This window comes from Sminthopsis crassicaudata, chromosome 3 (assembly GCF_048593235.1).
Source record: "Sminthopsis crassicaudata isolate SCR6 chromosome 3, ASM4859323v1, whole genome shotgun sequence".
In the NCBI taxonomy this organism is placed as follows: domain Eukaryota; kingdom Metazoa; phylum Chordata; class Mammalia; order Dasyuromorphia; family Dasyuridae; genus Sminthopsis; species Sminthopsis crassicaudata.
The window spans coordinates 477,280,057-477,295,311 of NC_133619.1; the positions used below are offsets into that span (position 1 = coordinate 477,280,057).

Here is a 15,255-nt window from a genome sequence, read left to right on the forward strand (position 1 = left end):
CTCTCTTATTCCTATAGCATCAGCTTTTGTTTCAGGGCACTACTTTGTAGTCTTGTGACTGGGGGAAGCTGTCTGGAAAGGAACAAGAGCCCGGGCCTGGAAATCAGGGCAACCTCAGTGCTGCTAGTCCGACATCTGCACTCACTCTGTGGGAGACTCAGTTTGGTTTGGGGCTCTGTTCCTTCATCTGTGAAATGGGTGGATTAGTTTAATCTCTAAGAATGTTCTTGGGAGGGGTGAGGAGGCACAGAGTACCAGCCCTGGAGTCTGAGGCTCTGATTTCAGATCCTCCCAACACTGGTACTTATTCTCTGTAAGGGACTCATTCATTCATTCATTTATTACTGAGGCAACTGGGGTTGAGTGACTTGCCCAGGGTCACACGGTCAGGAAGTGTTAAGTGTCTGAGACCAGTTTTGAGTCCTCCTGACTTCAGAGCTTGTGCTCCATGTTCTGAACCACCTAGATGCCCCTAAGATCAATTTATTTGTGAGGGTGGAAGATCCAATCCACTGCCTTTCTTTGTACTAGAGCAGATGCAATATTTGTATTTGTTACCAATCTCCAGAGCAGGTACACTTGTGTGGCTGAATGCAAACAAAACACCACATATAAAAATCAGAGCAATTGGGTGGTGCAGGGCATAGAATCAGGGATCCCAAAGAGTCGGACATGACTGACAAACCCTCTGACATTTACTAGAGGTGAGATCCCTTAACCCCACTTACTTCAAACACCTTCTTAGGATTCACCCACTGAGTTATACATGGATGCGACACCACCAGTCTGGACTAACAGGGGACGCTCCCTGCAGCTCCAGGGAAACAGGACAAGGAAGGAGAAAATTCCAGGTATTCAGGAACGCTAAGGAAAAGGCAGAATCTGGGGTGGGATGTCTCGTGAGAGAAAGAATAAGGAGACCAGAATCACTGGGTCTTAGAATCAAAGGAGGAGGAGGGAGGAGTAAGTTGTAAACAGATTGGGGGGAGCCACATTTGGAAGGACTTTGGATGACAGAGAACCACTGCAGTTTACTGAATAGGAGAAAGGGAGTGTGAGACATAGTATGAGAGTGACAGAGATAGAGAGATAGGGGGAGGAAGGGAGGAAGAGATTAAGAGACTAGAAAGGAGGGAGGGAGGGAGAGAGAGACAGAGGTAGAGAGAGAGAGGGAGGAAGGGAGGAAGGGATTGGGAAACTAGAAAGGAAGGAGGGAAGGGGAAGAGAGAGAAAGAGGGAGAGGGAGAGAAAGAGGGAGAAAGACAGTGATAGAGACAGAGAGAGGGAGGAAGGAGAGAGAAGGAGGAAGGAGAGAAGGGGATTAGAAATGATCAAACCTGCACTTTAGGTCTAAGGACCCCCCATGACTGACAATACCAACACTGGCCTCCCTTTGGGGAGTTTCTGACACTGAGGCTAGAAATGTGGATTACACTCTGAGGTGCCAAGGACTGCTGTAAACTGAGGGCAAGAATAATTGCTTCTCCCAGGATTTGAACCACCTCTGCAGAGAAGAGACAGCTAGTGGCCTTTTTCAATAACCAAACAAGTGATAAATCACACTGAAGAAAAAAAAATTAAGGAAGAAAACTATACTTAGAAATCAATTTTAAACGCACCACAAAGAGAGATTCATCAGCAAAAAGGCCCTGGAGATCTCAGTTTCATGGCCCCCAGCAGACACAACCACCATTCCTGCCTCCTAATTGCAGGAGCCTGGCTCCCTCTCCCCTGAGAAGTACAGTCCTTTCCAACAGAAGTCACACCTTTTCCCAGATCCTCTCAACTCACAGGGCCAGGCTAGGAGTGGACTTTTCTGACTCACTATCACTGCTTCCAGACCATTCTACCACTTTCTCTCAATTACTTTTGAAGTTCATACAACTTGTGTTTGTCCCCCTCTCCCCATCCTTATTACTATTACCCACTCATCTCTAGATCATTTCAGTTTTCTCAATAAATCCAGTAGCTGGTTTATATCCCTGTCTCCTATATTATTCTTAGGGACCTCAACCTTCACAATGATCATCCCTCTAAAAACCTCATTTCTCAGTTCTTCAGCCTCCCCAATTTCCTTCTTCACCCCCGCTTCCTCCACACACCAGCAGGGTCACACATTAGACATTACCATCTTAAAATTATGTCACCCTCAAAGACTTGGCATTTTGAAATTCTACTTTCTGACCATAACCGTGTATGCTTCCATTCTTCTCACTCTTTCACAATGTCCTCCACCTGTTGAAAATTTATGATTACTTGATGCAATCCCGTTCCCCTAATCTATCTTCCTCCTTGTGGCTAGACTTGCCTCCTGATCCAGACTTGACCTCATGGAACATCATCAATATTCATTAATGGCTACCCTAGAATCCCTTTTTCCCTTCCCCTTCCCTGCTGTGACCTTTTGTTACAACTAACCTGGAAATCATCATCCCAAATTAATCCTCATTTTTCCAATTATTTTTCTCCTCCCTCCTAGGAATTTTGAACTTTAATGAAGAAAAATCACAAAAATTGGCTAACCTTATCCTTTACAAATTTATGTTTTATAACTTTGGCTAGGTTCTCGCTGCTACCCATCAATTATTCTACTTATGTCCCTCCACCCCCACCCTTCACTCTTTGTAATTTCTGTTACAAACTTTCCCTCCCCTTTTCTCTCCTCCCTCCTAGTCTATGCCAGACCTTGTCTTTCTTCCATTTTACTGCAAAACTTGACAAAAATCTGTCTCTACAAGATTCTTTTGCTTTCTCACTAGTCGTGGTGTTCAGGATCACAGAGGTCAAGAAGTTGGGTGTTAGAAGGGACTTCCAAGTCCAACCTCTATAGTAAAGGAACCTCTGCTCTGACATACCCAACAAGTGGTCATCCAGGCTGTTCTCTGAGATCCAGCACCTCTGGGGTGGCCCAGTCTCCTTTTGGCCATAACCCGAGTTTTCTCCGGCTTAAACCTGATCAATTCCTTTCCACCAACCCTAATGACCAGGAAGGCAGAGGCCTGGCCATTTTGTTCCCCTCCTTTGGACCTGCTTTAACTTGTAACCTGGTTGCTAATGACATTTCTCTACTGAAAATGCTTTCTCTATTGTTTCTGTTAAGACTTTAGCTTAAAAAGGCCATGGTCTCCAGGGCATCTGCAGCTGTCCTGATCTGTAACAAATTTCAAAGAATTTCAAAATGCCACTGGACCCAGATGGCCCTGGAGGGGAAGGGAAGGGCCCAGCTGCCCTCACTTAAATCCAACTCACCTGCCCCTCACTTGCACGCTCCTCTCCTAGAATAAAGGGCAAACAACAATCACAACAGCAACAACCTCTCTGCCCTCCTAATCGCTGGCTGCACTAGCCATTTTTCAGCCTCCACTCTCCTTGATCTCTTTTATTTCTAACATTGTTGACCACTCCTAGCACTAAATATATATATATATTTTTTTTTTTTTTTAAGGGTCTGGAAGTATTTGAGCTGTAGAGGACTTACAATTCACTGCAGACAATTCCCCAATCAGGCAGCTGTCCTGTCAGTTATCAAGAATTCATTGTATCCCTCTGTTAGTTACTGTTACGTCCCTCACAAGCCAATTTGCATCTTAGGGCTTCAGTTACCTCATGTGTATAATGGAAAAAACCCTTAATTTATTAAGGTGCATTGGTTTAAAGTGTAGACTGCTGTAAAAGTTCCTTTCCTTCCCATACTGCCAGTGCCTGAAGACATGCTATTTCCAAGACAGACTATTTCTTTGAAGTAATTACTCTTAAGTAGTGAGGGAGAAGCAGGAATCGATAGAGAGGCAGGGAAACCTGGTCAAACTTTGTCTCTTATACACACTGGCTGTGTGGATCCTGCACAAATCAATGAATTCCTTGCTTCTCCAAACAACTCTTAAGACATTAAATTGCAAATCAGTTTCCCATCAGCATTAGTAGTAGAAGGAGTTTCCTTACTGGGAGTTATCTGTGTGAAGGAAAAGGCAGATCTTAAGGGCCCCTTCCCTTCCAAAAAAGGTGGAATTCCTGTGGTTCAGAGACCTAAACATTCCTTTAGCATCTTATTAGCCAGGGGTCATGAATTTTAATAAGCTTCATGTTTTAATCCAAGTTAGTTTATTTTTTTTTGACCTTGCTTTCCATCACAGTATGGTATTTTATGAAAGGATATACAATGAGCTACACGCATCCTAGAGAGAATATATATTACTGTTCACCACACGGCTCTTGAGACTCCTTGCTTCTTATCAAACAATATGTGACCCAAGCCCTGAGCTCAGTTTGGGCCTGGATGGAGACATGAGGCCTACCACAGACCATACTGACTGAGAGCTATTAGCATCTGCGAGGAGCAAAATAAATGCTTGATTAGCTCCTCTGTGTCCTGTGAAGAACCTGCTACTGTAACTTCGAAGAGGTAAAAATGATGGTTCCCTGCAAGGCCACTGAAGTCTGCCACTGTGCTTGGAAATGGATTTTATTTTGTCTAGGTAGTATTTTTTTTCTTAGTAGCTTATTACAAGGCATAATTGCTTTGTTACACATTCATAGGCATTAAGGAATGGACATTCTTTACACTACTTATTTTCAATGCCCTACTTACCAACTTCATCCCTGATGTTTGCAAGTTCGATTGACAGCTCTTTTTCTTTCACAAGGGCACTTTCATTCTGAAAAAACAAAATGGATACCAAGCCCTAGTTTTATCCTAGTTAAGAACTTTCACATGTTTAATTAATGAATCAGATTAAGCAAATATTTACAAGTTTAGCCTCTAAGCAGATTATTTTGAATTATAACATATCTACTATAAAAATAAAACTTACCATGGAAGCCAAGTCTGACTCATTCATTTCTACTGGATCCCAGATGCAAACTTTGCAATATCATTAATATGCATGGATCATATTTTTCTCTATGTAGTATTACTTTGGTAATACTTTCTTATCATACCTGTGGGTTTACATGTTTAGGTAACATAAACTGATATAGCTTTGACCTCTAAAATTCATCTTCTGTTGATGAAGCATCATAATTTTTGATGGGCCAAGAACTCAAAGTGGAAAAAATCCTCAACAATATAACTTTGTCCTTATTATGAAAAGCTACCCACTCAGCTGTTAAATAATAAAGATGGAGATATTTTAAAGGAAAAAACATAAATATTTCTTTAAAATAATAAAGTGCCATAGGAATTATATAAGCCTACCATCTATATGAAAAGAAGGAATTGGGAAGGATGAAGCACAAAAAGGGAAATGTCATTTAGTCACTTTTGAATCAGCATTCATTCTGACCTGAAATGAAGGAGAGAGTAAAATTTTTTTCACTTGACTTGGTCGCCATCTACTTGTATCTGACTAATTAATACGTGATAAATAATAAGAGGCAACTAGGTAGTACAGTAGATAGAGTACCTTCCTGGAGTCAGGAAGACTCAATTTCCTGAGTAAAACTGGCCTCAGATACTTACTGGCTGAGTCATTTAACAATAGTTTCCTCATCTGCAAAATGAGCTAGAGAAAGAAATGGCAAATCAATTCAGTATCTTTGCCAAGAAAACCTCAAATGGGGTTGTGAAGAGTTGGACATGACAGAAATGACTGACAACAACAAATAAAAATAATTTTTAAAATAATAAAAATTGAAAATGCTGGAAGGGAGCATAGTATCCTTTAAGTTGTGAAAATCAAAGTCTTAAAGAAATTCCTTGTCTGACAATTACACTCTGTGGAATTCCTTCCTCCTGCCCCTCATTCTGAGCCCAGTAAACCTGATTTTCTGAGGCATCTAAAATTGAAATGTGGAACAAAGGAGACCAAAATATCTAACACATCTATCATCCAGAGGAAAAAATTCTCCTAGTGAACTTTTAAACAATTTTTCTTAAACTACAGTTGAGCTTGATCTTATTCCACTTACAGGATTTGTGCCAATTTCCAACTAGCTTTCCAAATTATTATTTTTTTTTTCTGATGGCTATTACATGATGGTCATGTATTACATGATTGGGTTCTATATCTTATAATTTAGTTGAAAACTGAAAAAAAATCACTAAATATCTGGATGTTTTGTTCATATTATTCCAAGCATTTATATATTTGGTGACATTCTGACATTTGAATTAATTATTAAAACCTTTCATTTAGCTTTTCATACTGTACATCCCATTAATTCATTCCAAAGCTTTTAAAAATCAATAATGTGACAAAAAGAAGCCGTCATCAGAGACATTTACAAGCATGAAGAATAATGCTGTTTCATCAGCTCAGTGGGTGCCATTTTGATTTCTCTATACTAATCCCTGGAAACTGATTTCCAAAGGTTCAAGATAACTTTGCAAAATGAAGTTCAAAGTAATAATAAGATTTAAAAAGAAAAAAAAATGTGGTCCAATCTTTGGTATTGTGTACCAAAGATGTAGTAGAATGTAATAGTAGTAGAAAAAATGTTGGACTCTAATGTATCAATAAGATTCATATCCTTCCTCTGACATGAGTTCCCTAAGGTTTAAAACCTTACGTGGTTATATAAATTATGATTGCCATTCAAATACACTAAAACACAATTCTTCCTTCTTTTTCTTGAAACTATTTCTACATTAGTCATGTTGGGAAAGAAAAATCAGATCCAAAGGGAAAAAAATCACAAGAAAAAAAATAACAAAAAAGTGAAATTAGTATGCTTTGATTTGCATTCAGATTCCATAATGGATAGCATTTTCCATCAATAATCTTTTAGAATTGTCTTGGATCACTGTATTGCTGCTGAGAAGAGGTAAGTCTTTCACAGTTGATCATTGCACAATGTTGCTATTACTGTGTACAATACTCTCCTGGTTTGGCTCACTTCACTCAGCATCAGTTCATGTAAATCTTTCCAGGTTTTTCTGAAATCTACCTGTTTGTCATTTTCTTATAGAATAATAATATTCCATTACATTCATATACTACAGTTTATTCAGCCATTCCCCAATTGTTGGGCATCCTCTCAATTTCCATTCTTTGCCACCACTAAAAGAGCGACTATAATTATTTTTATACATGTGAGTCCTTTTCCCTTTTCCCTTTTTCTCTCTTGGGGATACAGATCTAGTAGTGGTATTGCTGGATCAAAAAGTATGCACAGTTTTATAGCTCTTTGAACATAGTTCCAAATTGCTTTCGAGAATGGTTTACAATTCCACCAACAAATCATTAATGTTCTAATTTTCCTAGATCCTCTCCAACAGGTATCAATTTCCTTTTTTGGGGGTCACATTAGCCAATCTGATAGGTATAAGGTGGTACCTCAAAGTTGTTTTAGTTTGCATTTATCTAATTAACAATGATTTAAAACATTTTTTTCATATGACTACAGAAAGCTTTGATTTCTTTATCTGAAAACTGCCAGTTAATATCCTTTGACCATTTATCAACTGGACTATGACTTGTATGTTAATAAATTTGACCCAGTTTTTTATGTATTTTAGAAGTGAGGTTTTTATCAGAAATGTTGGCTGTAAAAATTGTAAAACATAATTCTTTCATTCTGCCCTTGCCTGAGTACTGCAATGTACTGGCCATGGTAAATTATAGAATAACAGAATGACAGAAGGATCTTAGAGGTCATATGCTCTGTCCTCTCATCTGACAGATGCTGCATTTTGATGCTATAAAGTTCTCAGACAATCCAAACTATATTTGTCATGTCAAAAATGTTCCTAAACTTACTTTGGATTAAGAATGACACAACAGAGAAAGACCAGGTTTAAGTCCCAGCTCTAAAAAGAAGTTATGTGGCTATGAGCTGGTCACTTGACCTTCATCTGGGCCTTAGTATTTTGATCTGTAAAATGGGGATAACATAATTACATATCAGTTACTATATAGATTTGTTAGGAGTAAAGTTCTTATAAAGAGCAAAGTATTTTATATATATATATATAAACTATGACATTCATACTCAGGTTCCTATCTTTTCCATAAAGCCTATCACACTAACCCAACCTGGCCTATAGTGATTTCTCCCTTTTCCTACATTACTTTAGCACCTTTGATTTTTATTATACAATCATACAACCTTTGATCTTTATTATACAACCACACAACCAAACAACGGTACTTTGTTTCTTTGTTTTGTATTATTCTCTTCTTAATTAGTACACATACACATGTGTATACAAATAAGGGTATACATGCATATATATGTATGCATCTCACATATCCTCTCTCCCGATAGAATGTAAGCTCCCTGAGGACAGAGGTTGCTGCATCTTTGTTGTTGCACCCCTGGCACCAGTCATTTTCTACACAGCCCAGATTTATATGTACTTCTCGGTCCAACGTCTCTACAGCCAAATTATATTTCTGAGTTCATGAGCTATATCTTACAATTTATTAAACAAATATTTCATTAAGTAACTACTCTATACTATGGGCCAGATATACAAAGATGAAACATAACACAGTCTTGCTCCTCTGGAAGTTTATAATCTATTGTGAATAAGATATGTATACAAGTAGTCAGAATAAAAGGTGGGGCAAGACAGAGATTGATTAAATCAGAGGGATTGTGCCCTTTCTATCAGAGAAGTTTTATATAGTTATGGTTATTAAAATGAGCCCTACTCATCCAAGCACTTAAGTCCTTCTTGTCATTAAATGAGGTACTCTTGGAAGCACACTGATTCTCTGGGGGACTGTTCTCAAGCAGACTGGATAGCCATAAATATTCTGGATAATCAGAATAATTTGTAGGGTATTCTTGGTCAAGTAGGAGGTGGACAAGACTGCTGCTGGGGTCTCTTCCAAGTCTGAAATCTTCACACTGATTAAGTATGGGCCTGCTAGTATGAGGTTTAGGTATATTCAGAAGCTCCTCCCTAATTTAAGGAGTGGGGACTGATTTAGGCACTGGAGAAAATCTGGTTCCCAGATGTATATGAACCTTTGAGAAGCTTATTTATACAGGCCACTCGGAGCACTAGGTAAACCTCAAGTAGAAAAGAACCTGCTTTAGTGTGAAGACCTGTAGAAGAGGACCTTACATTATTATCCTGTCTTCTGCACTCTGGGACTTCTCTCAGGTACTGGGCCATTTCCACTGAGGAACATCCTCCTGAATTCAGGTCCCCTTCTCTCACTGGGAACCCATGCCAGGGGCTTCCATTTTTGGGATGGGCACAGTCAGTTCATGTTTCATGGTCTTTCTTTTTGTTTATATCTCCATTCTCAGTTCTTAGCAAATTTCTGGAAATAATAAATGCTTGTCGCCTGCCTGCTGGTCTATTTCTGGTTTAACAAATCCATTCCAGTGTTTTACAAATTTTAATGTCAGGTAATTCTTCCAGTTGGTGATGCAGAGTGGATAGAGCACTGGTTCTGGAATCAGAAAGATATGAATTCCAAACCGGACTCACTAGTTGAATGACTCTGAATAACATACTTAACCTCAGTCTGACTCAGTTTCCTTAACTGTTAAATGGGAGATAATAATAGCACCTACTACCCAGGGGTATTGTGAGAATCAAATGAAATGATATTTATAAAAAGTGCTCATAGCACAGTGCCTGGCACTATATATGTGTATAGGATGATATAAATGTGCTTCTCTCCTCTCTTCCAATTAATCCTGTAGATTTCACTTTAAGTCCATTTTCTTTCATTATGTCATCTGTGGGTAGGAAACGGCTAGCTACCATTCTTTGTAGAATATCCCTTCTCCAGATGAAATAATCTAAATTCCATTTTGGCCAATCTGAGAGGTGTGAGGTGATACCACAGAATTGTTTTAATTTGCATTTCTCTAATCAATTGTGATTTAGAGCATTTTTTTTTTTTCATATGACTACAGATGACTTTAATTTTGTCATCTACTTTGACCATTTATCAATTGGGGAATTACTTGTCTTCTTACAAACTTGACACAGTTTTTTATACATTCTAGAAATGAGACCTTTATTAGAAACACTGGCTGTAAAGATTTTTTCCCCAACTTTGTACTTCCTTTTAAATTTTGTTTCTGTTGGTTTTGTTTGTGTAAAACCTTTTTAATTTAATGTAATCAAAGTTGTCCATTTTACCTTTCATAATATTCTTTAGTTCTTCTCTAGTCATAAATTCCTCCCTTCTCCAAAGATTTGATAGGTAAATTATCCCTTGTTTTCCTAATTTGTTTATGATATCATCTTTTATGTCCAAATCATGTATCCATTTTTATTTTATTTTGATATGGGGTGTGAGATGTAGGTCTATGTCGGGTTTCTGACGTACTATTTTCCAGTTTTCCCAGCAATTTTTGTCAAATAGTGAGTTCTTATTCCAGAAACTGGAGTTTGGGGTTTTAACCAAATACTAGATTGCAATAGGCCTTGATTATATTGTTTTGTGTGTCTATTCCACTGATCCACCACACTATTTCTTAGCCAGTACCAACTAGTTTTGATGACTGCTGTTTTATAATATAGTTTTAGGTTTGGTACTGCTAAGCCACCATCCTTTGTATTATTTTTTTTTATGAATTCCTTTGATATTCTTGATCTTTTGTTCTTCCAGATGAATGTTATTATTTTTTCTAGTTCTATAAAATAATGCTTTGGTAGTTTGATTGGTATGGGACTGAACTAGACCAATTTAGACAGAATTGTCATTTTTATTACATTAGCTTGGCCAGCCATGAACAATTGACATTTTTCCAATTGTTTAGATTTGACTTTATTTGTGTGAGAAGTGTTTTGTAATTGTGTTCATATGGGTCTTGGGTTTGTCTTGGCAGGTAAATCCCCAACTATGTTATTTTGTCTATAGTAATTTTAAATGGAATTTCTCTTTCTATCTCTTGCTGATGGGCACCTTGTCTCATTTTCAACATGTTATCACCAACTAATGGGAGAACTTCAATTTTTAAAAAAATTAACTCAATTCAACGATTTTATTTCAGGAAATATGGAAAATGGATAGCCATCAAAATGCCATATTATTTACTTCAGTTGTAATATTTAATTCAGAAATATATAATTTTGAAAATTGAAGACCTGTATTAATTCCTAAATCTACTTATCGAATTAATGTGGTCATAGGCCTATTGGGGCAGCTGGGTAGAGCAATGACAAGGAGCCTGAAGTCATGAAGACTTCTCTTTCTAAGTTCAAATTTGGCCTCAGATTACTAACTGTGTGACCCTGGGCAAATCACTTCACTCTGTTTGCCTCAGTTTCCTCATCTGTAAAATGAGATGGAGAAGGAAATAGCAAACAACTTTAGTAATTCTGTCAAGAAAACTGCAAATGGGTTCAGAGTCATATGTGACTGAAATGATTCAATAACACCAAGGACCACAGTATTTTATTCACTCACTAGTTCTGAAATAAATGATATTTTGAGGAAATTACAACTACTTTGAACCCAGGTAGAAAGTATCTGAGTTCAAGAAATGACCATTTCCCCTGTGTTCAACATGTCCTTTTCATATTTATAATTCCTCAAATATTTACCAAGTGCATGACATTGTTCTAGGTACTGTTACCATGTCCAACATTTCAAATGTAAAGAAATTGTGAAATTGTTGGCAGGAGCACTTTATTGATGTGGGTAGCAACCCTTCTTTGCCTTAGATACTTTGGGTGGCAAAAACTATAGATTTAACTAGCCCCTGGGGTGGCTTTTGAGGAATGCTCCCTGACTTATCTATTATTTTGGAGGAGGGAACCCCAGAATAGGGGAAGAAGGCAAAGACAAGACAGAGGGGATGTTAATGGAGATAAGCACCCTCTCAGAAGTTAGAGTATAAAAGAAAGAATATTGTTTCTACTGGTCTCTTCTTTTCTCTTGTCATACCCTTGAATACTGTCCAAAAAATTTAACTGATTTTTAACTTCAGCAACACAGAGTAAAAGCTAGGAAGGGACTTGAAAGATTAAACTTAGTCTAATAAAGTAATAGAGGACCAGAGAAGTTAAATGTCTTGATCAGGCTCACTCAGGAAATGAATGGCACAGCAAGATTTAACCCAAAATCCTCTAATCCAAATCTAATACTATTTCTATTATGTTAAATTGCCTCCTTGTGGTTTATGAAATGAATATAATCTGAATTTTCTGATAAGCCTCGAGTGTTCTCATCTATGGCATAAGAAGGCGATGGTTGATTGTTGGAAAGAATGATGATATAAGACTCTGTGCCCTCTTTAGAGTTGGTATGAGAAATTCTTGAACAGAGAAAGAGACTGATTGATTCCGGATATTTTTAGGACTGATTCAGGGAGGAGAGAGAAAGAGAAAGCCTTTGGAAACTGGAAACGTAGGGGAAGCCAGCTCCTCAAGATGTTCCTGATTTCCGGTTTGCCTCCTAAACATTTCAGAAAGAGAATTTGAGCTGAGATATGATCTCATTCCCATCAGAAGAGCTCATTCACTCAAGTATTTTTATGCTATATTCTAATCTGCATCACATCTCCAATTTCTGTTTGCAGCTTTGCTTGGATAATGGATGTGCTTGCTAGTTACTATTTTTTATTGTCATTTATGTATTCAGTATTTTATGGGAAGCCAAGCCAAAGGGTGTAGGTTTGGATTACATTCTCCCATCAAGGAAATTAATTCAGCTATTCACTGGAAGCTGAAGGTGAAATATTTGGGCTACTTAATGAGAAGATGGGGCTTATTAAGAAGACCCTGATGCTGGAAAAGATTGAAGGTAAAATGAAAAAGGGTTCGGCAGAGAATGAGATAGACAGATATTCTCATAGAAACAATAAACATAAGCTTGGATAGACTTTGAGAGATAGTGAAATCTAGAAAGGCCTGGATTGCTGTGATCCATGGGATCATAAAGAGCTGGACACAAACTGAATGATTGGACAACAACTAAGAGAGTGGTTTTTGTTTTGGATTAATTGTACTTTTAGACCAGCAATATTTAGAAAGAAAGACTGATTCAGTTCTGGTCCACTACCCCTCTCAGAGACAGGAAAAAAGTATTCTCCAACTCACTGCTATCTTTTTGGAGGGGATGGGTTAAGATTGCAGAAATACCAATCAATGAGTGCCTCTCATGAGTCACTTTAGACAACCCAAACTGTCTCAACATTTTGTATGGACAGCACATATTTTACTTAAAGTCAACAGGACAACAGATTTTGCTCTGGAAGGGATCTTGTAGCTATCAAAGTTCACTTAAAGAAGAGGGAACTGAGACCCAGGGAGATTAATGCTTGTCCAGAGTCCCATAGTTATTAAGTAGTTAAAATGGGATTGGAACACTGGTCTTTCTGATTCTACAATTCAGTACTCTACCCTCTAAACCAAACTTTCATGGAAAATATGTGTAGGAATTCCTTTGGTTTCACCTTGTCCCTACATAAAATTCCCATTCACATACTCCCAAATATATATTCTATAACTGTTGCTTATTTACAGTTATTGAATTGGTTGATCATAAATATGTACTTTTGCTCAATGTTTATTCTTCCTTTGTGTTTTCCTACAGCATGGCTAGGTTGTTTATATTAAGCTGTAGGATCCTACAGAATAATATTCCATAACCTTCATATACCATAATTTACCCAACCATTCTCCAACTGATGGACATCCATTCATCTTCCAGTTTCTAGCTACAACAAAAAGAGCTGCCACAAACATTTTGGCACATAATGTTTCTTTCCGCTCTTTAGTATTTCTTTGGGATATAATCCCAGTAGTAGCGCTGCTGGGTCAAAGGGTATGCACAGTTTGATAACTTTTTGGGCATAATTCCAGATTGCTCTCCAGAATGGCTGGATTCTTTCACAACTCTACCAGCATGTATCAGTGTCCCAATTTCCCCACATCCCCTCCTGAGAGGCTCTTTCTTAAGAAATGCCTTTTGATCTAAGCAGATCATGGCTCCTGAGACTATATGCTGTCTGGCTCAAGGCCTTCCTGTAAGTGACTGCTTTTGGACCAACTTTTCTAATTTATTAAATTTTTGCTTCAAGAAAGCTACTGATCATTTCCTATTATCCAAGCTGTCAGAATGATTAGGGACTTCCTTGTCCAAGAGTGACTCAGCGGCTGTGAGGCTGCTGGAATACTCATAGGCTTGCAGATTAGAAGACAGAGGTCATTGAAAACAATCCCCCCATATCACAGGTGAGAAAACTGAGGCTCAATAATATATTTGGTGACATGCCCAAGGTCATGCAGGCAGACCTGGGATTCAAATAGGTCCTCTGATTCCAAATCCTATTCCAAGTCCTTTGTATCTCGGGCAGCACTTGCATTTCTGAAGGATCATTTCAAGCTGCTCATCAGGAAGTTATTAAACGCTTGTTGTACATAGGACAAGAGTGAGTATAGAGCAACGGTAACAGGTCCAATCCTAGGGTTAAGTCTTGATGCTGACATGGACTGGGCATGTGGCTTTGGGCTTACTCTCTCAGTTCCAAAGGAAACTCTCTAAGATGTATATGTCCTAGTCAAGTTGCTAATGTGCTCCACTTGAGGGAATTTCCATACTGAGAGGCCCCTAAATCAGTGAAATCATTAGGGAGGAAAAACTGAAGGACAAAATGAAAAGGAGTCAAGGGTGGAGGACACGTATAATGGAATTAGTCGAGGCTATGAAGAGAATGAGAACATAGCCATTTTGATGATTTGGAAGAAGGAGGAAGGAAACTTAGAGGTCACTGAATGTACCTTCCTCATTTCAGGGAAAATTAGGTCCAGTGATATTCAGTGACATGCCTGAGGTCATATAGCCAAAGCTGGGATTCAAATCCAGGTCCTCTGATTACAAGTTCTTTGGATGGATAACTGGAAGCAGTGGTAAGGATGATGAAAGGGCCAAGGAAGAATAAAGTACAAGTTGAGATTGAAGGAAAGGAGACATATTAAGAGGGGAGAATTTATGAGTTAAAAATCCAAGAGGTGGGATGATCTAGGTGACTGAGGTATAGTGAAGATGTAAGTCTAGAGAGCTGATGAGGTCAATGAACTGAGAGAGCAGTGCAACTGATGGGATGTATTGAAATCCCAAAGTACGAGAGCAGAGGTTAAAGTATGGAGAATTCATGCAAGTTGGTCACTGAACCTTTTGGAAAAGGAAGGAGAGTGACCTAGGACTGGAGGATCAAAGCAACAAGATTTTTAATCTTACGCCATTCTCCTTATTCCTGAAATAAGGAGAATTATTCACTCTACATCAGAGGGCACTAAGAGTTACTATTATTGTACTCCTCTATCCATTTCTGTGAGCCATAGTCTAGTCATAGATTGTATAGGTATCTAAATAGCAATTCTTATGAGCAGTTTCC

General features: G+C 38.2%; 1 protein-coding gene across 8 annotated transcripts in view; it reads right to left on the reverse strand.

The window, feature by feature from the left end:
* MTUS2 (microtubule associated scaffold protein 2) overlaps nt 1-15,255 on the reverse strand; it is a 763,366-nt gene that overhangs the window by 92,429 nt on the left and 655,682 nt on the right. For all 8 annotated transcript variants that reach the window (XM_074303560.1, XM_074303559.1, XM_074303561.1 and 5 more), the window contains one exon: nt 4,589-4,655. In XM_074303560.1, the coding sequence (XP_074159661.1) occupies nt 4,589-4,655 (67 nt within the window). The remainder of the gene's footprint in view (nt 1-4,588; nt 4,656-15,255) is intronic.